This window comes from Vigna angularis, chromosome 1 (assembly GCF_016808095.1).
Source record: "Vigna angularis cultivar LongXiaoDou No.4 chromosome 1, ASM1680809v1, whole genome shotgun sequence".
In the NCBI taxonomy this organism is placed as follows: domain Eukaryota; kingdom Viridiplantae; phylum Streptophyta; class Magnoliopsida; order Fabales; family Fabaceae; genus Vigna; species Vigna angularis.
The window spans coordinates 64,134,207-64,160,170 of NC_068970.1; the positions used below are offsets into that span (position 1 = coordinate 64,134,207).

The following is a 25,964-nucleotide window of genomic DNA, read 5'->3' on the forward strand; positions in this document are numbered from 1 at the left end:
TTGGTGACATATGTACTTGACCCAAAAAATCAACCTAATGTTTTTTTATCAAATTTTTTAAACTTCTATATGTATATGGATAAACATTGGAACAATAATTCAAGTGAGAAAACATTCTTCAATAAACATTGTAAAATTGATGAATACAAACAATTTTTTTTAGTGCATTATTATCGACCTTGGAAAATACTAAACATGGAAGAAAAATCAACTAAAGAAACTAGTCCATCACATGGAAAATTCAATAATAATAAAAAAAAAAAAGACTAGCCACTCACTCTGACAGGAACATCAATCATTAGATTAAGCATTGAGCATTTGTTACAAAATTTGCCCTTTTCATACAAGGTTTTGTGGGGTTTTAGGATTATGTGGTGCTGAATCCCCCACAGTATGTTGGTGGCTAACAGAAGGAATTTAACTAAATCTGGTCTTCCATGATATACATAATTTATTCCTTACAGCAGTACAAAAATGAATGTGCAGTGAAATAAAAGAAAAGTTGAATGTATATATATACACTATGTTTTAATTGAGAGATCTTTGAGCTGCTGAGGATCGACCTCAGAAGGTGATCTGGTTAGGGCACACTGTGCAGTGGTTGTTTTTGGAAAAGCAATGACATCTCTGATGGAATTAGCACCAGCCAACAGCATAACCAATCTGTCCAAACCATAAGCTATGCCACCTACACAACAATTATTAATGAATTAACTAACTAACTAACTAACTAACTAACTCATTCTATAAACTGTTTTCAGAATCACCATACCATGTGGTGGAGCTCCCATGTCAAGTGCTTCCAGAAGATATCCAAACTTTGCTTCAGCCTGAAACAAATCACATGCCAGTTATATGGTTGTACGTGTACATACTGCTGCCAAATTATCAGAGAAATAATATACAAAATAAATGAAGATAACAAAGTCATAGTTATCCAACCTGCTCCATTGAGATGCCAACAATTTCCAAAACCTTTTGTTGTATGTCACGTTTATAAATTCTCAGACTTCCCCCACCAATCTGGCAAAAAAATAGGCACAAACTGATAATACTGTTACTAACACAGATTTCAGTGGTCAAATCATCACTGTCACAGCTTATAGAGAGAGGAAAGTACAGAAATGAATCTCAAATACCTCCACCCCATTGTAAACCATGTCATAAGCCAAAGCACGAGCAGATGCAAGGTCATTCATGTCTTCAGGATTTGGTGCAGTAAAAGGATGATGAAGAGCCTGCATTAAACCATATTTAAGAATAATAACAAAAAACAGAAATGATGTTATGTACCCCCAGACACTTTACTTGGACATAGCATATTTTCCCCAATATCAAAATATCAAGCACAAAGTACAGGCCCTCCTGTTGAATTATTATTCAATTATTCAGTTCTTTGTTGATGAGAAGAAAATTGCTAATTCACACATTGACATAATTTCAAAGAGAGAGGATCAGCAAAGATTATATTGAGAAAGAAAAATCACACAATTTCAGAAATAGACATTAATAATGTTGAAGAATACACTGTCAGTTGCTATTTAAAGAACAGACCTCGAGTCTCTGCTCTGGATCATTCCACTCAAACATTGGAAAATCAGTTATCCACAAAATTGAATGCCTGTCCTAGAAACTCAAACAAAAATAACAAAATAATGTTAAGAGAAAGAAATAGCTGAGAAAGAGCACCTTTTTTCTCTAAAAAAACACTAACTTACATGGTCAATCAAACCTAGGTCATGGGCCACATAAACTCTCAGACGGTCTAAAGTTTTATTTACAGAGGCATGATGACCCACTGCAAATAGAATGAGGTCACTTGGTCCTGCAGAGCATCGCCTTAATAAATTCTCTCTAGTTGTAGGGTCCATACTTGATACTAAAGCAGAAATTCCCTCCAGGTTCCCTAAAATCAAAGGTTAACACCACAGAAAATGAAATATAATAAATATCTCTCAAAAACAAAAATAAATTATTAATAGCAAAATTATCTTTTACCATCATCCAAGACCTTAAGAAAGGGTAAACCCTTTGCACCAGATTTGAGTGCTTCACTGTAAATGTCACCCTTCTTAAGAGCTGAATTTGAGTACTTTTTTGTACCAGAAGGTACACAAAACACTTTGATAACTCCCCCACTTTCTAAGGAATCAGAGAAAACCTTGAACGAAGAACCTGAGAAAATGTCAGATACCTGCAGGTCCGGAAAAATCATATTACACCAAGAATCCTTAAGAAGCAAATATAGGTATCTACTGCAATACAGGACAACGGAAAGATATAACAATTATCAAATCAAAGAGAATACAGACACAAAATAGAGGACTGTCGACAAACAACTACCGTTCACAAGACACTACAAAGTGCAATGGAGAAGGTGAAAGATAGATCATTACATCTTTTAACTCAAGATCAAATCTGGTATCTGGCCGGTCTGAACCATATCTACTCATTGCTTCAGCATATGTAAGCCTAGGAAAAGAATTTGGTAACTCAACCCCCTTAATTTCAAAGAAAACCTGCAACAAATGTGCCCTATTTACACTTAGCACATTGATTAGCAAATGAGAGAAAATGGAAACAAAGAAAATCAAGAAAAGAGAAAATACTAAAATTCATCAGGTTGTTTGGCTTGCAAGAAAAAGTGGAGAAAGAAAATGGGAATTGTCATTTTTGTTGTTTGTTCTAAGAGAAATAAGGGAATGATGAAAACTATAATTTGACAAATGACATCGGTGCTACTTTCCAGCAACTTTACTAGTGCAGGTTAAAAAAATTCATCAATTGCTAAATTTAAAAATCCATCATCATACCAAACTAGCAAAAAATAAATATATCAACTGATATAACCAAATTTTGGATGTAAAGGACTTCTGATCGCATCGGGTACACCAACAAAAAGGGTTACTGAGGTTAGTAAAATAATAAATTATGAATGTCAATCAAAGACTTGAGCTTATGTGACTCACACTCCACCACTTAAAGTTCATTTGGGTCACCATCCAGCACCTCACTGTGAACTAGAAGATGCTGGTTTAATTAGAAAATTTAGGAGGCGGGACTCACCCTAAGATTTTCTTTTCTTTCACTTTTCTATGATAAACCTAATAAGCTAAAATGAGCTTTTCGTTTTCTCATCTTTTTCTTTCTTGTTTTCTTCTAAATCAAATAGTACATAAGTACTAAGTATATATTCTAATATTGGAGATGAATAACTTTAAAACAGAAAACACATTTTCTCCCCAAACAATCTGCCAATTGGCACACTCTTCCACGAAACCATCCTCAATTACTCACCAATTAGTAATATAATCCAAAATTTAGCCATCTTTATGTAAAACCACATACATAAAATATCTTTATCCAAAAAGTTTAGCTTAAAAAACTAATGTACCCAAGGACAAGAAGGTTCCTTGCCATACAAATGTATAAGAAAGGGTCATTTAACACAGCCTTACCATTACATAATCAAAGAGGTTGTTCTTGGATTCAAACCCATGACCAACTGATCATCGAGGCACAACTTAACCACTGCGACAGAATTTGCCTTTAAAAAATCGGCTTACTAAAGCAGAATTTTAGTTGGAGAAATAAAAGAAGCTCTTAATAAGATGGATAATGACAAAGTAGTTGCCATTGATAATGTTCCTGTTGAAGTTTAGAAATATACTGAAGAACAAGGTATCATTTTGCTAGACAAGCTATTTAATGAGATTTTTAGATCAACGAACAATGTGATGTTTTTCCACTTAAATTTGTCTTCAATAACGGATTCCCTTCTATTTATATACCTTATTACTCTGCTCGAAATTTCCACCTCAAATAACGATAAGTCCCAAGTTTCAAAATATTTTATAAGCCGTTGTTACAGAGGTCTCATTACAAATAGTATAGCCTAACCTTTCTAATGAGTTCTTCATTAAGTTTCAACATATCCTCGTAAGGAGTAAAGGCCATTTCCATATCTAGCTGTGTGAACTCAGGTTGTCTGTCAGCTCTTAAATCTTCATCACGAAAACATCTGCAAAACATAAATTGCATTTGATCCAAACAGAAAAGTCACATGCATGATAGTTGCTTCAATTTTACATCTGGTATGGCTTACAGAAATAAATATTGTGTCTTCTTAGTTTATATAGTCACTTCAAGAAATGCTTATTTTTATAGTGAAGAAGCACTACATGTGGGATAATAACATATTCTCATAAAGGAAGCCAAACATAAGAAAAAAATATTACCTTGCAACCTGATAATATTTATCAAAACCAGCTACCATTAGCATTTGCTTAAATAGCTGAGGACTTTGTGGCAAGGCATAGAATGTTCCTGGCTTCATAATTCATGTGATCGTGAATCAACAAAACTATATCAAGTGGCTCACAAAAAATACATAAAAAAGGCTTATATTGATTTTCAAATTACTCTTTACAATGCTCAAAGATGTTACTCCAGTAGAATAAAATTATTCAGTAGCACAATGCAGACAAATAGCCAACACAGCTATTGTTTGAGAACTTTCAATCATGTTTTTCACTACCATAACATAAAAACTTAATTGCAAGGACATGAGGATGGATATATGACATTTTAAAAAACAATTAATAAAACAACATCAGAAACTATGAAGGGCAAGGAATGCTTCGAACTGAGTGTTTTCCTGTTTGCATTCAGAGAGCAAACAACACAGAGCATAGCCAGAAAGACTGCAAGAGCACATCTGCACATTACTATAATGCGTATGTCTTGGAAAACAGGAAAGTGACTCGCAGTCATGGTATCACTGTCAAGTGATGCCACCAGAGCATTGCTCCATGAGGATGAGAGGAGAGGTGAACCGGCTCTGTCTAGATTACTAGGATAAAAGTCGCAGGGGGGTGGACTTGGTCTGACAGAAGCTAAATTGAGATTGTCTCACTCTACTGACAGGACAGGACCAATACTTAAGTTCCAAACTGGTGTTAGATTTCAGCTTTAAACCAATTGCCATTAAAGTCAAGTTGCCCAGCACTGCCAAACCAGGCACTTCTCTGAGCTATAGGCTCTAATACCATGTTAGATTTCAACTTAAAACCAATTGGCATTGAGTGAAGTTGTGCAATATGTATATATGCCGCACTCCAAAACTTGAACCAGATGAGCTGGGACTTCCCAACACTAGACTGCCAATATTTTTAGAGAAATCTAACACTAGATTGTCCAAACTGTACACCCTTATTGCTGACCAGGAGAAACCCAACTGATTTAAAATATTACATGGACAAATTTTATGATCATAATCTCGAGCAACAAAAAGATAAACTAATAATATCATGCATGAGTTGAAAAGATACAAATACCTGGATTCTTGATGGAACTAAATAATCCCGGGCACCTTCTGGAGTGGATCTAGACAGTATTGGAGTTTCAATCTATCTTATGACCAAAAAAGGCAAGATGAACACAGGATATCAAATACCAAACCACAAAGAACAGCAGGGGCGAGAAATACAATTACAAAATGAAGAGAGAAAATAACTTAAGTGATGAACTCATAGGATAGTACCTCCACAAAACCATGAACATCTTCTAAATATCTTCGAATGAGTTTAACTACTTTATGTCGCAGCAATATGTTGAAATTCATTTGTTGCCGCCTCAGGTCAAGACACCGGTATCTGTAAAAAGATTTATAAGCAATAGATCTCCCATATAGACATACAAGAAACAGTGATGAATAGGTATAATGAAAAAAACTTGGATGGTTCCACCAAAAAATTCTTTCATTTCGTTGTACAAAAGCTAAAGATAAATCAAATATTTGATAACTAAATAAATTACTTTCAAGCGTGCAAATTTAGACCATAAAACTAACAGGAGAATTCCTTGAAGACCTAAACCCCATAAAAGTAAATGCACCAACAATGTGACTCGAGAAAATTAAAGAATAAAAGTTATTTTCCATCAGATTGACGAGTAAAAATAATAAGATTCTAATCATTACCAAACTCTATAAGAAACCGACCAACATAAATAAATACAAATAAGCAATTGTGAGTATCATGTAACTTGACAGCTAGTTACCTCAAACGGATTTCTTCTTTAAGAGAATCTTTTGCATCATCTGCCGTAGTAACCAAGAATGGTAACTTTGAATTTACAGAGTTTAGCACTTGAACTCTACGAGCAGCAACCTGATACACACACATATATATAAATCAAAAGTGGTTGATATAAATAAATAGAACATTCCAAACAAAAAAGAAAAAAACAGATCTTCAGAGTTCAGAAACCAATCACTTCTGTACAAAGCATTTATTCACAGAATAACAAGCAAGGAACATGGAGAAGTGTTGGAGAAAATAAATAAGTTAATAAGTAAAGAGCTTTCATATATAAAATAAAATCTTTAGGAAACAAATTGTTACCAATTCAATACCAAAATGAAATTTACCCTTATTAATAATATGTACCTCGATGGAACCTGTTTTCATCTTCTTGTTGATTGACTCGCTTGGCCTAGACCTGACAACACCGTCAATGGCAACTACGTACTCAAGCCTCAGGTCATTGATAGCAGAATGGGCATCTGGAAATTCATCTGGAAGGGTTGTTACCTGAAATTCAAGCCTATTTAGAATAAACACCAAGTACAGTTACAAACAACAGTAAAGTAGTAAATGCATAACAGAAAATTACAAAAGAAGCATAGGTAATACAAAAACTTTTTTGAAATGAATGAGGCTGAGTAAACATGCCGGTGCCAATAAAACTCCAAGGAAAAAATGCTGAAGAAAACCAACTATTCGAAAACAGGCAAGTACCTGAACAATTCCACTGTGGTCTCTGAGATTAAGAAATGTGAGGCCACCATGGACTCTGTGAAGGGCAACCCAACCACAAAGCTGGACCCTTTTTCCCACATCATTTGAAGACAATTCACCACATAATGCAGTCCTGTTGATCCACTCAAGGGATTCAGTGAGGGCCAAAGGTGGCTTAGCATTGGAAGTGAGTATTTCAGAAGCAGAAGGAAGTGGCTGTGTTGAAGGGGTTGTGGAGGCAGAAACGGAAAACACTGTTCTGGTTCTGGAAAGTGGCAATAGAACTGTGTTGGAAACTCTGCATAGAAAAACTAAAGATGGTCTGGTGCGGGAGGTCATCAAAGGCAGAGCTTTAAGGAACAGGGACATGGTTGTTGATTTTTGTGATTATGAAATAAAAATTAGATAACGGTCACCCAGTAACGAATTTTCCTTGAGAACCCGTTGAAAGTTCAGATTCAAACAAAAGATTCAGACTTTTAGAGGAAACAGATTGGAAAACAAAAATAAAAAATTGAGAATTCGAAAAAAAGAAAAACACTCAAATTTGAGCTAAGAGGAATAGCTACTCCCGCAGAACATAATGGGTGAAGACTGTGAATGGAGGAAAAAGAATAACTGTCGTGTGTCCATTACCAGAAGATGAGGAAAAAGAAAGATTAAGTACGGTAGAACATAATAGAGCAAAGCAAACTGCCAGGAGAGGGAGATAACAGATGAGAGATTCTTTCACCTAAATGACCCAATTTCAAGATATCGATTGGGCTCCCATGTGAAAAAAGGGCTCGTGTCGTGATGGTTCAATATTTCCATTTCTTTCTGCACCCCATAGTTTCTATCTATACCCAATATTTTCCATGTATACCCTGTGAGACTGGTTAAAAAAGTAAACTACAACAAGTGGAGTGCAGGAAGCAATTTCCCTTAATATATAGACAAGGGCCCTAATAGAACGGGCCTAATAGGTATTTTGGAGTTGTTTAGGATAAGGAATGTGTTTGAGCCTACCTTCGAGAATGCAAGAGAAATATTTTTTAGCAGTCTGGTTTTAATTTTATAATTACCTTCGTAAATAATTATTTCTGTTTCAATATGTTTGTTTTCATGGATTTAATATACTAATTGCAAAACCATCTTTACTAGTTTGGTCTTACTTTCATCCTCTTTATATATGTTGAATATGTAAGTGGAATATGACCTCAGCAAGCTACGTGTGATAGTCCAAATGATAAATAGTGATTTAATTTAATTAAATGAAATTATATTAAAATAATAACTACTAACTAATTACTAAAACGAAAAAAAAAAATATCATGAGGTATTGTGAACCCTAAAATAAAATATTGCGGACATCTTCCATCATTTGTTGCTTGAAATAATCATATTGTGTTTGGATTAGGGATGCAAATCTTGTACAGATGAGAAACGTGCGCCGCAAATAATACAAACATTATAATTATACAACAATGTGGCACTGCTTCCGTTTTCTCAATTTAAATTATTAATATTAATTATTTCGTTCGAAATAAATAAAAAACAGAGTAGTGTATAAAATATTTAATTTCTATACAAATTTAATATACAAAAATTTATATTTCCAAATAATACAACATGATATGATTTCTAACGTAACTATTGCAAAAGAAAATATGTCACGTATACAATAGATTCGAAAACAATTTTTTTTTAGGCTTTGAAACTTTAAGAAAAATAATGGAAAAAAAATAATTTTTATAAGTAGGAGTTTATTAAAAAAATTGAGAAATTTTAAATGCAGATCACAAACAAAATTTATTTATCAGTGTGGATTATTTGAACACATGTCATTGAACTAATTTCCTCAATATAGTCATTCTCAAAATTCACAAGAAATTTGTAGAAATTGAGGTGTAACTGAGGTCTTTGATTTTTGACACAGATTCTCTTCCACAAAAGCAACACGTGCTTTAAAATTTATTTACAATATGGATGTATGTATTCAATATTTACTCACATTAAATAAAAGCTTATACGATAGAATAATGATACTTTAATAATATTTTTTAACAATATTTTAACATCATATACGTGTTATTATATAATTAATTCAAAATTACTCTACAATTAATAATAATAATTATAAACATCGGATCAATCACAAAATGAAACGTAAATAGTGTTAAAATATTGTCAAAAGTATCAAAATCTTATACAATAAATACATAAGAGAATGATGAAATCAAAGTGTAATGATTAAGAAAAGAACATAACAGATGATTGGGGAGAGTGATTAGGACTGTTGTGAACATCCGTGAAGCAAGCAGCAGGTACCAGAATGTGGCTACTATCTTTGCGCATGGAGACATATAAATAAAAGTTATTTGAATAAATTATAGTAACAGTGAGTTGGTCTCGTGAACCCTTGTTTTTATGTATGGTTTTTGTGGTTAAATAGGTACGTGGGATGTTGGTGATTTTTTTGTCTCATTCCCATTTTGGCAGCAGATTTGCTTCTAGTCTTTTCATCTCACGTTAATTCCAAAACCCACAAATGAAATAGGAATATCCAATCAATGAAATATGCCAAACAATTTTCTTAACCCTCTCTGCACCCGCCACTCTCCTTTCTGCTTTCATTTGCGTGCTCATCAACCATTCAATCATGCCATGAACGACACAAATGTTGCCTACTATGCTTCAAACTCTTACACTCATTCACATTTTTTTTTGCCTTATTATATAGGAATATATAATCTCGATCTTTTTGCATTTATCTCTTTCAAATTTTAAGTTTTACGTTGCCAAAACAAACACTGTCACTTAGATGTAGGAGTGAATCTATTTAAAGAAAACTAATAATCAACTCACTCAAGCTTTTGATTGAGTATGTAGTTTATGCAAACTCAATGTTTAAGGTATTATTGAAAGTTTTCTATGACCAGCGATAACGTAAATTTAGAATATAGATACAAATTTTAATTAATAAATTGATTTTATGGGATTAAATTATGTTTAAAATTATTTTTTAATATAGTATTAAATGTTTAATTGTCGTTGGATCATCAGTTAATGTTTAGTCTCACACATTCTTGATGTAAATGAGATGTGGTGAAAGTTTTATATTCGTTAATCAATTTTATAATATATAAATATATACAAATTTCATCTTACAAATTGGTTTAAAGTCTATTTTTTAACACAGTGTCAAAATCATACATTAGATTCTATTCTAACAAAATTTATTGTTTGAAAAATACATTATTCTATTTGTTATCGTACTTCTATCGGATTATTCGTTACTGTTTAGTTTCATATACATTATTAACGTGAGGAAAGTATGTTAGAAATCTTATATTTACTAATTAATTTAAAATATATAAACGAGTAACTTAAAATATATAAACGAGTACGTGGAACCTTATTTTACTAGTCTAATTTATGAAGATCAATTTAACTTAAAGTTTTCTTTAAGATGTATTTACACATTTTTATATAGATAGCTAAAGTTTATTCACGTGACTGGATTTGTGTTTAAGTGGTTCTTTTTCATCCACTAAAAGTCTCAAGTTATCTTTTATTCTACAGCGAAATAGCCTCTTAATGATAGATAAGATCTTTGCTACGTAAATTTAAGAATTTTTTATCAAAATTCACCTTCCCTCTATTTTTCGACCCCAAAAGCCATATGCGATAATATAAAATTTTAACACAAAAATAATATTTTTATCAACTTCTTTGGGGGATAGAACAAATGTAAAGATTGTTTCCTATAAATATTTTGATAATAGCACGGTATGAAAGAAAAAAATGAGTGATATATATATATATATATATATATTCAAAATATAACCCTCAAGTTATTTCTGTAATGTTTTAAAGAAAACTAAATTTAATTAAAAAAAAGCACAATAAAATTTCTTTCCTAAACATATAATAACGTTTGTTATTTTATGTGTCTAACAAATACTCATAATCATGCTTTATTTCTATATCTACAACGGTATTTCTTACTTTCTACTACTAATAAATTAAATAAAAAGTTATTGAATTTAATTTATTTTCCGTTCATATCTGTGCATTTATTTTCATATATTTATATTCTATTTTTATATTTATATTCCGTTTATATATTGTTTCAAACAATTATATACATGTAAAATTGTACTCTCTTCTTATGGGATAAGAAATACAATTCCTATCCTTTCTTTTCTCATATGGTATCAGAAGAAAATTAATTTTTTATCACGTTCTTCCGCAACCAATTCTTTTCTTGTCCAGATCTTCATTTTCTACCTTTCGCTCTTGGCTTTTCTGCCTTTTTCTTCTCCTTTTATGGCTACTCCCTCTGTTACTCTCGCATCGTTGCAAGATACAACACATGACTATTACATTCATCCTAATGAGAATCCTTCATTGGTGCTTGTTTCCCCGATTCTTGAAGGTCACAATTATCATGGATGGGCTCGCTCGATGTCTATGGCACTACAAATGAAGAATAAATTTGGCTTTGTTGATGGTTCCATTCCTTGTCCAGCTGGTACAGATCCAATGGTTCAAGCATGGAAGCGTTGCAATAATCTAGTTTTATCTTGGATCAATCATTCTGTTTCTCATGAGATTGCTACAAGTATTATTTGGATTGACTCTGCTGCTACGGCATGGAAGGATCTCAAAGATCGTTTCTCCCAAGGTGATTCTGTTCGAATTTCACAATTGCATCAAGATCTTTATTCAATGCATCAATCTGATCTAAGTGTTACTGCATATTACACTAAAATGAAGATTCTCTGGGATGAACTTTGCAATTTTCGCCCTATTCCTGAATGCCAATCTTCTGCTTCTTGTTGTGTTGTTTCTAAGACAATGAAGGAATATCGTGAAAATGATTGTGTTTTTTGTTTTCTTAGAGGCTTGAATGATAATTACTCTGTTGTTCGCTCTCAGATCCTTCTCATGGATCCCTTGCCTTCTTTACCCAAAATTTTTTCGATGATAATTCAACATGAGCGACAATTACAATCAGGAATTCTTTCTCAACCTCCAGTCATGGCGTCACAAGTTTCTCAATCTAAACCTTCTTTTTCTACCTTCAATGGCAGAGGTAAACCCTCTCCTGCCAATGATTATGGCCGGGGAAGATCTTCATATCAAGGTTCTCAGGCTCGTTATCAAGGTTCTTAGGCTCGTTCCTCAGGGGGAAGGTTTGGTGCACCTCGACAATGCACTCACTGTGGCAGGACAAACCACACCATTGATACTTGCTTTCTAATACATGGATTACCACCTGATCTCAAATCCAAAAGAGTCCACAATGTTACAACAAATTCTTCTACAGTAGTTCCTTCTTATAATAATTCTCCGGCACAATCACATTCCGCAATTTTGGGACTTTCTCAAGAGCAAATTCATGGTTTATTGGCACTTCTTCCTCAATCTAATCCCACAATCCCACATTCTACTAATCTAGTGAGCTCTCATAATGCTTCCACTTCTTCCCAGGCTCAAGGTAATATCTATTCCAAATGGATTCTAGACACAGGTGCTACTGATCATATATCTAATTCTTTGTCTCATTTTATTTCTTATCATAGAATCTCACCAATTACAGTATCACTACCCAACAAGAACTCTTCATTTGCTCATTTTTCTGGCACTGTTTCACTTAGCCCACACCTTACTTTACATAATGTCTTGTTTATTCCTAATTTTTCTGTCAATCTTATTTCGGTCACAAAGTTAACTAAATCTCTATCTTGTAAACTTAACATTTCTGAATTTTCCTGTGAAATACAGGACAAGTCAACCCTGCAGATGATTGGCAAAGCTGAAGAAAGAGATGGCTTGTATGCCATGATAGTTCCTGCACCCACACCTCTTGGTTCACCAGCTGCTATTACTTCTGAGAATTCTATTGCTTGTTCTACAATAAGACATAACTCTATAGATATTTGGCACTATAGACTAGGGCATCCTTCTTTTTCTTGTTATACCAAATTACGCAACATGTATGCCACTTTACCCAATACAAAATACACGCATTGTGATGCTTGTCATTATTCTAAGCAAAGAAAATTACCTTTTCAATTAAGTACTACTGTTTCAAAAGCTCCTTTTGATTTAATTCATGTTGATATTTGGGGCCCCTATAGTACTTCTTCTGTTGATGGTTTCAAATATTTCTTAACTATAGTGGATGATATGTCTAGATACACATGGATTAAATTAATGACAAGTAAATCAGATACAAGATCACAACTTATTGGCTTTGTTTCTTATATAAAAACACAATTTGGCATTGATGTAAAAGCTGTTAGATCAGATAATGGTAATGAGTTTGCAATGACAGATTTTTATAGACAAAAAGGGATACAACATCAATTATCATGTGTTGAAACACCTCAACAAAATGGAGTCGTTGAGAGAAAACATCAACACATTCTCAATGTTGCTAGATCTTTAATGTTTCAATCCCATTTGCCCATAATTTTCTGGTCTTTTGTTGTTCGTTATGCTGTGCAACTCATTAATATTTTACCTTCCAAAGTTTTGACATATTTTTCTCCATCTCAGCTGTTACACAATGTTAAACCTGACATTACTTACTTACGAGTTTTTGGCTCACTTTGCTATGCTTCAACTCTTCAAACTCATAGAACAAAATTTCAACCTCGTGCAAGAAAATGTGTTTTACTGGGTTTTAAAACAGGAGTGAAAGGCTACCTTTTGTTAGATTTCAATTCTAGGGAAATTTTTCTATCAAGGAATGTAGTATTTTATGAAAATATATTTCCTTTTCTTACTAGTGACAAGCACTCACCTATTAATACACAAAATTCCTTGGATTTTGTCACCAAAATTATTTCACCTCCATCACCTCTTTTCTCAGAAGTTACTGATCAACCCTCTTTACCACTTACATCTCCTCCTTCTATTGTTTCTGACCCTGTTATTTTCTCTTCTCAGCCTGTTTCTGTTGAACCTGTCACTGCTACTCCACAAAGGAAATCAATTAGGCCAAAACATACACCATCTTACCTGCAGGACTATCATTGCAACATGTCATCTACTTCTTCCGCCACTCAGTCATCCACAGGTACCTTATATCCTATCTCTTCATATCTATCATATGATGCATTATCATCTCTTCATAAATCATATGTCCTTAATCTTTCCCAAGTTAGTGAACCTAAAACCTATAACCAAGCCATCAAACATGATTGTTGGAGAAATGCCATGGATCAAGAAATTGCAGCTTTAGAAAATACCAAAACTTGGGTTTTGACTGATCTACCTAATGGAAAGCAACCTATCGGATGTAAATGGGTATACAAAATAAAGAGGCATGTTGATGGGAGTATTGAACGATACAAGGCAAGGCTTGTAGCCAAAGGCTACACACAACAACAAGGTTTAGATTACTTTGAGACTTTTTCACCTGTTGTCAAACTCACAACAGTAAGATTGGTTCTAGCTTTAGCAGCTTCCAAACATTGGTATTTACATCAACTAGATGTAACTAATGCCTTTTTACATGGGGATCTAGATGAAGAAGTATACATGTCTCTTCCTCTTGGTTATAAATCTGAAAAACCAGGACAAGTTTGCAAGTTGTTGAAGTCTTTATATGGACTCAAACAAGCCTCTAGACAATGGAATTACAAGTTGACAACTACTTTACTTTCTTTGGGCTACACACAATCAAAATCAGATTATTCACTTTTTGTCAAAAGTGATTCTGCTCATATTACCATCTTACTTGTTTATGTAGATGATATAGTTTTGGCAGGTGATGACATCCAGGAAATCCAAACTGTGAAGGCTCTATTGAATGCAAAGTTCAAGATTAAAGACTTAGGCCAACTCAAGTATTTTCTGGGCTTAGAAATTGCAAGATCTCAACAGGGCATTAATTTGTCACAAAGGAAGTATGCTCTAGAGTTACTAGAAGATGCAGGATTGTTGGGGTGTCAACCTGTTTCTACTCCTATACAGCCAGGCACAAAATTTTCCAAGACAGAAGGGAAACCCTATTCAGATGTGCAGGCCTATAGAAGACTTCTTGGCAGGTTACTATATCTAACCAACACAAGACCAGATTTATGTTTCGCTGTTAGTACTCTCAGTCAATTTCTTTCCAATCCTTTGGAAGATCACTATGCAGCAGCAATAAGAATCCTGAGATATATCAAGAACAATCCAGGACAAGGATTATTCTTTCCCTCCAACACAGAACATGCTCTCAAGGCTTTTAGTGATTCTGATTGGGCTGTTTGCCCTGACACTAGAAGGTCTGTGACTGGTTTTAATGTGTTCTATGGTGCATCATTAATTAGCTGGAAATCCAAGAAGCAAGGTACTATATCTAGATCATCAACCGAAGCAGAATATAGAGCTTTAGCTTCCACAACATGTGAAATTCAATGGCTTCTGTATTTGCTCCATGATTTGAAACAACCTCTACCACAACCAGTTTCTCTGTTTTGTGACAATCAATCTGCTATACAAATTGCACAAAATCCAATAGTCATAAAATAATTTTTTTTTAAATATATATTAATATCTGTTATTTTCTATTCTTAACATATAAAAAATTACAAATAAAGTATTTTTTTCCTATAGATTATATTTTAAAGCTAGCAAATATTATGACAAAACCCATTTAAAAACAATAACTAGTAAAAAAACACATTTTTAACGTGCTACATACGTCTCGATTTTACCAAAATCGAAGCGTATAAAAGCGCGGTGACATTTTCGTAATTTTAAGAAAATTATATGTCTCGGTTTAAAAGAAACCGAAGCGCAAGATGTCTACTACCTCGATTAAGTCAGAAACTTTGCCACGTACCCTCTGCTCCTCTGCAAATCAGCTGAGAAACTGACAAACTTTTTGAAAAACACATACTACCTCGGTTACAATCAAAACCGAGGCATAAAGGTCACGCTATCACATCGGTTTGGCGCCAACTGAGTCATATAGGTTCAATATACTTTTTTTTTAATTTTTTTTCTGATACAATAGGCATCGCTTAAGCTCAAGAACCGAAACAACAAGGTTATATTACCTCGGTTATGCTTTGAACCGAGTCAGTATAGGCTGTTGAGAGCAAGCCCAGATCTTCTTCTCTTTCTGATTCCAAGTGGCCTTGAACTAGTGACCTAATTAAGGGTTCAGCTTTTTTTCCTTTTGGAGGGTCATGTTCCTCCTCTTTCCCTTGAACACGCTAGCTAGAGGCTGAAGCTTCTTCCCTTTCTCTTCTTCATTTCTTGCGAGCACGAGCATCGAGAGTATAATGATGGAGGTGAGTGGCCAGCGAAGACGTGGAGAGACGCGACGAGGCGCAGTGCGGCGAGGTCGCGTCTGATAGCGGCAGCGCTTCCGCGAAGGTTCCAACTCCGACTTCTTCGATGGCGACGACTGCGCGAGGACGTTGGTCGTTCTGATTCGCGTGCAAGTTTCCTTCTCCTCCTTCTTCCTCTATTTTCGTTTGAGTTTTAGGGGTTTCCTGTTTCGTATAAGAACGCGTATTGGGTGCGAATGGGGATGCGATGACGGACGAAGGCAGTAGTGGCGCGTTGCGAGGAAGGCGGCAGCGAAGTGAAACGTTTTTCGATTTGGCATTTTAGGGTTTCTGAAATTGAGAATTGGAGAATTAGGTTTTTCATTTTCAGATTTGAGGTTTCTGTTCTTGTGCCCTAATATTCGCTTTCCTCTTTCCTCTTTAGCTTCAAAAAATTTGTTTGAAGAAGGACGAGCTTAGTTATGCTTTTGTTCAAAGATTTTCACTACAAGAAAAAAGTGTATTACATACAGCAAAAATCCGTATATAAGACCCAAAATCCGTATATAATACGTTTTTATATACGGATTACATACGGGCAAAAATCCGTTTATAATACGTGTTCTTGGCAGATGGTGAAAACAAAGCAAAAGCGCAGAGGAAAAGTTCCTAGTAAAAAACGTGGTACTTTTTCGCATGACCGTGTTGATTCTCAAAACTGTGACAAAGAGAGTGAGGATAGTGATTGAGTTATAGTGAAAAAGCATAGAGTAACCATTCTGGTGGCTGTTGTGGCTCTCAATGAGAGATCGTTAACAACAAACCAAGAAGGCCCTCCAACCTGGGGAGACAGGAATTTAATTTCAAATTCATTTTTGGCTTCTGTCTTTGCAATCTTGATTTTTTTCAGTTTGGGGGTTTGAAATTAGAATCTGGAATTGAAATCAGAACCCAGGCACAAAGGTGACTAAAGAAGAAAAAAAAAGAAAGACCCTACTGCCTCGATTCAGGTTCCAACCGATGCAGTAAAGGGGGACAAAGTAACTCGGTTCAGAACCGAGGCAAATAGTCTACCACTTTTTGCCTCGTCTAGATATGCCTCGGTTCAGGAACCGCTGTCTATGGTCGAAAATAATCGATATCGTTTCCTCTGACTACACTAGTGAATAATAATTTATTTGGCCACATTAAATTCTTGGCTTAATACCTGTTTTTGTCCCTCTTTTTAAGGGAAATGTTCACTTTCGTCCTACCTTTTTCAAAAAGTTCAATGTGGTCCCACGTTGTGAAAAAAGTGTCCAAGTTAATCCTTTTTGGTCACGGCGTTAAATATTTAACGATGCTGTTGCCAACTAGGACTGATGTGTGCAACGTGTCATTTGTGTATTGTTGATGCTGATAGAAATGCTGTGTCACTAACATCAACAGTAAACTATCATTTTGGAGCTGGGTTTCGTTCTACTTCTACTGGTATTTTGGTCAACAATGAGATGGATGACTTCTCTGCACCCACTGAAATATCCCCTGATAAGCTGCCTCCAGCTCCAGCAAATTTTATTGAACCAAACAAAAAACCATTGTCTTCCATGACTCCTCTTATCGTCACAAAGGTATTGCTTTGAATTTTCAGTGTGAATTGCTCGAACCTCCATATCATCAATTCTAACCAAGAAAAAAGCAATTACCTTATTAAATTTGGAGGGAGCGGTGGAATGAACATTGCTCCAGCAGTGATTCAAGTCTTTGTTAATCATTTTATCTTGGGAATGAAACCCTTGGATGCAGTTCTGAGCCCAAGGATCTATCACAAGGTACTGACTGATCTTTATTTAGATAATTCCGTGATGTGTGATGCTCCAAGTGAGCCGCCACTGCAGCATCCACAGCATGTCCACCCTGCTTAATCAATGAAACACCAATTGCAGAACATCGAGCATCATCAGTTGCAACAACTCCCACATCTGATTCTACAATATCTTCATCACTGGTTGTCAACCCTTATTATATTTTCCTGTTAACGTTGATTAAAAATAATTTGGGGTTGTTAATTTCTGTTGTAAGTGATAAATTTTAATTATTTCTCTAATTCTAAGTGAGAAATTTAATTAAACCAATTGAATCCTAATTACTCTAGTTAAACCTCAAATGCTGATTCATCTCAATACCCTAATCTGAAGAATTTTTTCCCCAATTTTGTTTGCCTTCCTCTTCTTCGCAGAAACCCCAACTTAAGGCGGCTTGGGAGTCTTGGAGCTCGCGCAAAAGGATTGCTAGGGGAGCAACTTTATTCTTCCCCATATATGTTTTCGGGTTCTCTTTGTTCTCCTTCTTTTCTCTGTTCGAGCTTGACGTTGCAGGAGATCCTCATCCTCTCTGTTCTGGTTCACCCAAATTTGATTTGCAGCCACTCCAAAATGCTTATCCCCAAATCGCGATTTCGAAATACCCAAATCAAACCTTAACACTCAGAATTTTAATCTCACTGCCCATTGCCACGTTCTCAGTTAATGGAAAACTGTCACTGCCACGTTACGCAAGTAAAAAGCCACGTTGCACACATCAGTCCTAGCTGGCAGCAGGATCGTTAAATATTTAACGTCGTGACCAAAAAGGATTAACTTGGACATTTTTTTCACAACGTGGGACCACATTGAACTTTTTGAAAAAGGTAGGACGAAAGTGAACATTTACCTTAAAAGGAGGGACAAAAACAGGTATTAAGCCTAAATTCTTTAACAAATATTATAACATGTGTTTGTAGGTGATCCAACGAGTTTGAAACTAAATTGATAAGATATCGATTAAATTAATATATTAAACAAGTTAGATACTTACTAGTACTTTTCAACGTCTACATAATATAAAGTAATTTTATTTTACTTTAAATAACCATTAAAAAAAACAACATAAAGTTTTTTGTCCATTTTTTTCAACTATAAATTAACTATATAATAAGGTAAAATAATCAAACTCATTAAGTTAACTTATCAAGAATGGACTACAAAAACATTATTCTTGCTTTATTCAATTTATTTTCACTAGGAATTTAATATTAATAGGGAACTAAACCCATCACCTAAAACTAATGAATCACTTCAAGAATAACCACTAATCTCATAAGTACTTAATTATATTAATCAGATAAAATATTCATTCAACTATCACATGTTGAAATTAAAATACAATTAACAACTAACTTGTTACGTTATAATATCAAGTCAAAGAAAAATTTCCGCTTGAAAATTTTCCATTGACATTATTAAGTAATATTACCTACTACGAAATTTTATTTCAGTCAATTCAATAATCCCACTCATACATATATTATTTATATATGTGAATTAATAAATTAATTTAATTAATATTATCACATATATTCTTAAATGTAAATTATTATATATCTGAATTATTAGTCCTCTTGTAATAATCTTATGACCAATAATAATTAAAATTATAAATATTTTATTTATTTTTAAGATCTTTTTTAGTATAAGTATATGTAATAATTGTTAAAAAATAATTTATTCCATGTGATCCAAATATTGATTGAAATGAGTTTATATGGTACATTTCGTTAGATTAATTAACGTTAATGTTGTTAAAAGATAATGACTTGACAAAGTGATACTTTTTTATTTATCTAAGAGAAAAAGTGTCCATATCATTATGCTATAATTGGGATCTCATTAAATCAAAATAAAATTTTGAAGAAAACCATTAAGCAATTGTTACAAATCCTTAGACGAAAGGATTTATTAAGTCATTATTAAATTAGAATGAAAAAAATATTAAAATAATTGTTATATTAAACAATAAAAAATAGTAAAAAATAATTTATTATAGAAGATAGTAATTGAACTTTGGTACACACATTTATTTTTAAAAGTGTATATATCTCCTTTAATCATTTGGTATTCGCGTTCCTAAATCATATAGCAAAGTTATTCACTTAGCAATGCTATATTTGTACACAACATGCTCTTGTTTATTTTCTTATTTATTTATAAAAAAAGGGTAAAGTGAAAAATAATCTATATAATATTCAAAAATATAAATATATTTTCTATTTATCACTTATAACAATTAGTAAGAAGTTGCATGGGATGTTAAAATGTTCTTGTTTACAAAATCCCCAAATTAGTTATACAATAACAAGGCGACATACGATGATAAAATTCATACGAATAGGGCAGAGTTCAATGGCTATGACTAAAATGAATGTATTAATACTCATTAATAAATTAAAGCATACACCGTTATTAGACTTTGAATTTTTTGTTATATATAGTAAAATTGATTCAATTTAGTGATTTAATTGATAGTATTCTACAATGATAATACAAGTTTTATGTCTTGAAATTAATTTTAAAAAAATGTTAAAATAAACACATTAGGGTTCTTGTATTTTTTTAAAAGACTGTAAGTTAATAATCTTAGTGAAAATGGTATTCATAAGTGATAATTTTACCTCAATTTTATAGTGAATACAAGATTTTATAACATACAAAACAAGACAATTAAGACTAAGAGATAAGAGCAAAGTAGGCATTTATTAGTTCCGATATTCTGACCTAAAATGGACTAGTATAGTTAAGGTAGTACAATTACCACATATGAATTATTAATTACTTCAGACCTAGATAACGTTTTCAAGATTTTTATAAAAGAAATTTTCATAATATATTAAAATAAAGTTTATTTATAAATTACAAATGACTTCAACTTTTGCAACCATCAAAACACAAATAACTGCAAACAATGAAGATGAAAAATAAGTTAAGAATATTATGCTTTAGGAAATCTAATGTTTGTCGAAAATATTGTTGCTCAAACTTGGACTACGTAATGTCATTCATGCTATCATGACAATCTTAAGATAGCCAATGCCTCCCTTCGAAGTAAGACATCATCATTCTTGTCCTTGCTTTAAGTGTTGTTCCTTTGTTTTGTTTAAGGAAGATTTTTAAAATCCAACAACTTGTGATTTCTATATTTTGTTTAAATGGGTTTTTCATGTGAATTTGGTTAATGTTATTTGCATCTCTATGAATTTGATGTTGATTGCTTTGATTGGGATCAATCTAGAATAATCACGAGTAGTTTGAATTAAAGCGTAATAACCATTTATTGGTGAGTTAATATATTAAGTATGAATATATACTGATATATATATATATATTATGGTTGTTAATATCGAGATTCAAATTGTAATTTTTTTCGAGTTTGCTTTTTCACACGCCACTTTTTTCAAGTTGATTTGAAAACAAATTTGATGGACTTGCCACGAACTATATATATATATATATATATATATATATATATATATATATATATATATATATATATATATATATATATATATATATATATATATATATCTGTGTGTGTGTGTGTGTGAATTTGGTTAAGTTCTCCATCAACAATCAAGTTGGTGAGTCCAAAAGGACTATTTTTTAAACCCAAAAATACCATAGATTATCGTTTTCTTGGAATATACGAAAAATCAGATTGATTCGTTGTCACTGGTCAATGGTTGTTCTTAGTATATGCATTATTACTCTTGTTGCTCGTCGTTTAATTGTAGTGGTAACCAATGGTAGATTATAATGGAGTCAAAGAGAGCGCTTGGTCCCCTTACTTATTTATATATATATATATATATATATATATATATATATATATATATATATATATATATATATATATATATAATTTAAGATATATTTTTTAATTTTAATATATTGTTTATATTTGACACCCAAAAAAAATTGAATATCTACACATAGATTTTGACATCCTCAAAATATTTGTTGAATATCTATCACGGTTGCAACGTAGTTTTGTTTTTGTCATTTATCTTTTTCATGTTTTCTTTTTTAATGTGTTTGTTTTTTAAGATAAATTTGATGGATTAGATTTGAGTGAATTTGAGAAGAAAGAGAGATAAAAGTAGAGTTGTTTAGATTAAGGAATAATCCTGAAAAATGTAAAGATTTTAAATGAAAGATTATTAAATGATGTGATGTGTTTGATAAATTAAAACAAATATTTTAATTGATAAAAATGAAAAATTATCATTTTACATTTGATCATAAAATATAATAATAATATTCAATAATAAAATATAAAAAGTTATTTATAACATTATATAACAACAAATTGTTGTATTAGTTATAAATATTTTAATTTTTTTTTTATAAAAAGTAAAGTCTTACGAAATTTGTATTCGAGTTTATATTCTTCCATGAATTTACATAAATTGTCAAGTTTGACTACCTTTTCTCATATAAAATTTATTAAACCTAAACTCCAATAATGACGAGGTGCCATAAATGAAGGTTTATTATCAACGTGCCATTATTATTGGAAGCCAATTCTTGAAAACCGACAGGTATGGTAGCATAGCCTAAAACTAGTTATAATGCGAAGATTGGTCAGTTTCACTCCTCACTTATTATGGAACCTATCGAGTATTAGTTTGTTTTTAGACAATAAACAAATACAGTTTTATGAAATAATGTATACTGAAAAAATAATTATCCAACTAAAACTTTGAAATTTAATATTATTTATCAAAAATTTATTAAGATACAAAGTCTTATCTAAGATAAAATAAGAGATGAATATGAATTTATATATAAAATGTTTTGATTAATAATATAACGTTTTAAAGTGATACTAAAAGTAAATTTAATAGAGTTTAACATAAAACGAACAATATCTTGTTATTATAAAAATTTACGCATGTATATTGAACCTCGTGATAATTGATATCAAAATTAATGGTTTAAGTCTGGTGAGAGGTAAACGAACAACCAATAACAAATAACTTGCAGAGATTTATGTGTGTTGTTACTCTCTTACAAAAGTATTATAGCAGCCTAACTATTATTAAGCTAAAGTAAGGTGAGGTTGTTGAAGAGGAGATTTAAAGATTTTAGGAAAAAATAGTTAGTTCTAAAAGCTGGTCACACGTTTATTCAAGTGCAGCTACCAAAAGACAAAACATTGATTAAAGCTTTGCAGCTAACACAATTATTTGTGTCATGTTTATTCAGAGAATAATAATAAACACTGTGCACGCTTTCATATGTATTTGTTTGAAATGAGATAGGTGTAATAATAACAGATACAAAAGGGCAATGCATAGAGCCAAAAATCTATGTTATACGCATGCATATAATTCTGTATCTAAACCTAACACAATAATCACTGCCATCAATACATATATAAAAATGCATCCCCAGAATCAGCCTCCCCCAAACTAAAGCTGAACTATAAAAAACTATCTATGAAAGAGAAAGGATCAGACAGCATCTCTATCTTTATCTTTATTGTATTATGTAATTAACAAAAGCTAATTAAATCAACCAATTTGTATAAAAAGAAAAAGGACAATTGCTTTTCCATAAATAAAATCGGGGGCCCTTTGCATAATTGTTTTTGCCCAGTCAATGCACTGCTTAATATATTCTATAAACTACTTTGAGCTATATATACAATAATAATATCTATCATTAAAGGCAGTAACTTTTAGTAATTGCTCTCTAAATTGTGTTTCATGCCATTGTATTATTATCATGTGGAGAACAAAATATCTTGCTCAATAATTCTACAAACACGTCTGAATTTTCAAATAGTACAAAATCATAGAAGAGAAACTTATCAGTGATAAATAAAGTGAAATTAATTAAGCAGAAGTTGTTTCAATAAAACAACAGTGTAAAACAGTTTTAAAATCATTACAAATTAGAGTGGCAACGTTAAACAGTACACAGATTGAACAATGCAGACAGTAAATGGAAATTTTAAGAATGTCACAACATTTTCTTGTGGTCTGAAACGACCACAAAGCAGAGGTGAACAGTTTCTATTTGGTATTGGTAGATCTTTCCAGAATAATACTTTATAGAAGAAAGCAATTACGTAGGTTACACGAGTCATTTAAACTGTGAATCAGAAACGAAGAGTAAGAATCTAAATGACTTCAATATCCAGTTTGAGTTTACAAATCTTTGTCGATGAAAAATTATAATTATAATTATTATCTAAAATAACTTGTTGTTTGCACGTATCTCTTTACGTGATAGAAGATACAGTGAGATTCAATTGGGTTATCTATTTATATGGATTGATAAGACTTTCTCATCAAACAAATAGTTAGAACGTACGACTAATGGCGGCTGGTCTCATTCATAATCATGCATCTTCATGCACTGTGCTTTTATCTTGGAATATATTAATTTCATAATTATACACTCTTGTTTAATTTTAATTTTTTTTATATTATAAGAATATCTACGATTATACATTTTGTGAGGATTTTTTTTTCTTGTTTGATATAATAAAAAGTTGTAAGTTGCGTGAGATTAAAAATTATGAGGAGAGGAAAAGAGAAATATTGGAGCATGGGAACATAATCAAGAACATGAATCGTGTGGCCTATGAAAAGCAATGGAAACGGACTGATAAAGATTGGTGTGGACCCTGAGGATCAGGTTATTTAATTTTTCGTAGTGAATCATTTTATTCCATAATATGATTGAAGAAAAATGTATATATTCCCATATTCCACGATGATGACGAAGATGAACATTTGTGTGGTTTTAAACAGTCAACTTTGGGCAAACCTCATCCAAATTTTATAAATATTTTAAGATCGCTTTTGTTTTGGAAAAGAAAGTGGAAGAAAAACAAATAAGTATGTTTGTTTATGTATTATTTTGTAGCAAACCATTGTGCCTTTTCAGAAAAGAGATTAAAAATGATATTTCTAAAAATCTAAAAAATAAAAAATATTCATATAAGTTTAGAGATTAAAAAATATTTAAATTTATTTTTTTAAAAGTAAAAAATTATTTGCATTAATATTTTATTGAATTATTTGGTTTAAATTGTACTTAAAAATTGTTTTTTGTTTAAATTTATGTTTTAAGTACTTTTATTTAAAATTCAAACAGAATAAACTATAAAAAATATTTATAGATATCCATTAATATCGTACATATGAAAAAAATCTGATAGTATTTTTTTAATATTTAACTAGTAATGAAACAGACAATGAAAAAAATAATAGACACGATTCCGACCCTTGTCATACTAGATGCATAATATTATTTGAGAAAAAAGTTTTAAAATATGTTTACTTTTTTAAAAAATGTGTTTTTATCTGCTCTCAAATGTCCTTTCCTATTTCCTTCAAATTAAATAATATAAAAAAAACGAAAAGGAAAGGAAAAGGAAACAAAATAAAGGAAGAGGAGTTTCAAATTGAGGATTTGATTGTTTACTTCAAAGAAATATAGAGCTTGCTGATTTTGTTAAATGTTGCTTTCTGAAAAAAGAATGTAAAAGGATTTTTGTTTTCTTCCTTTAATCATGAGAAGGAACAAAAGCAATGAAATAAATTTTTTTTATCCAAAGTGAAAACAGACATAGCAGACAATGTTTTTTCTTTGAATTAGACCCATACATGTGATGATTTGATCGTCCCGTGATGTCTGCTGTCTCTAAAGATTGAATTAGAACCCTTCTTCCTTTCACACGGCCCAAAAACTATTTTTAACCCCTCAAAATTGGACAAGTTTCTACCACTAGCACAAGCATAAACTTGAATAATAACTTGACATTTACATCATTCCATCAAATTTTGTGCGGACCAAACTAAATAACTCCATTACTTTGGCAAATAAACAAACATGTGTTGTGCCACATATTTTAAATTATTGAACAGCACACACAAATTAAATTCACGTTCAAATTTGAATTTATGAAATGTTGTACACTATCAATGTTTTATCCATTTTCATTGTGGTATTCCATGCTCTTTTGCTACTCCCTCCCGCCAATCTCGACTACTTTTTCTACCAACCGTTATTGCAATCAAATCAAAGAATCTAAATGA

At 32.2% G+C, this 25,964-nt stretch overlaps 1 protein-coding gene across 3 annotated transcripts; it reads right to left on the reverse strand.

Moving 5' to 3' along the window:
- Positions 1-280: 280 nt before the first annotated feature.
- LOC108323158 (aspartate--tRNA ligase, chloroplastic/mitochondrial) lies at positions 281-7,522 on the reverse strand. Of its 3 annotated transcripts, none has more exons than XM_017555521.2 (15): positions 6,801-7,520; positions 6,450-6,593; positions 6,061-6,170; positions 5,543-5,654; positions 5,337-5,408; positions 4,239-4,330; positions 3,901-4,021; positions 2,397-2,519; positions 1,999-2,194; positions 1,719-1,906; positions 1,555-1,626; positions 1,140-1,238; positions 943-1,023; positions 773-830; positions 281-688 (listed from the first exon to the last, which is right to left on the reverse strand). In XM_017555521.2, the coding sequence occupies exons 1-15, from the start codon at positions 7,167-7,169 to the stop codon at positions 522-524; spliced, it is 2,004 nt and encodes a 667-aa protein (XP_017411010.1). In that variant the 5' UTR covers positions 7,170-7,520; the 3' UTR covers positions 281-521. The 3 variants fall into 3 exon arrangements, 2 of the variants coding, with proteins under 2 accessions (XP_017411010.1, XP_052729894.1); XM_052873934.1 differs by having other exon boundaries at positions 6,450-6,606; positions 6,801-6,976; XR_008247386.1 differs by having other exon boundaries at positions 609-688; positions 943-1,045; positions 6,801-7,522.
- Positions 7,523-25,964: the final 18,442 nt, after the last annotated feature.

Excerpts from the sequence above, each read along its gene's own strand:
- LOC108323158 (XM_017555521.2), bottom strand. The coding sequence starts at position 7,169 with ATGTCCCTGTTCCTTAAAGCTCTGCCTTTGATGACCTCCCGCACCAGA. Across the intron at positions 1,627-1,718 it reads ACCTAGGTTTGATTGACCAT|GACAGGCATTCAATTTTGTG; the intron begins GTAAGTTAGTGT and ends TTGAGTTTCTAG. Across the intron at positions 1,239-1,554 it reads ATCCAGAGCAGAGACTCGAG|GCTCTTCATCATCCTTTTAC; the intron begins GTCTGTTCTTTA and ends GGTTTAATGCAG.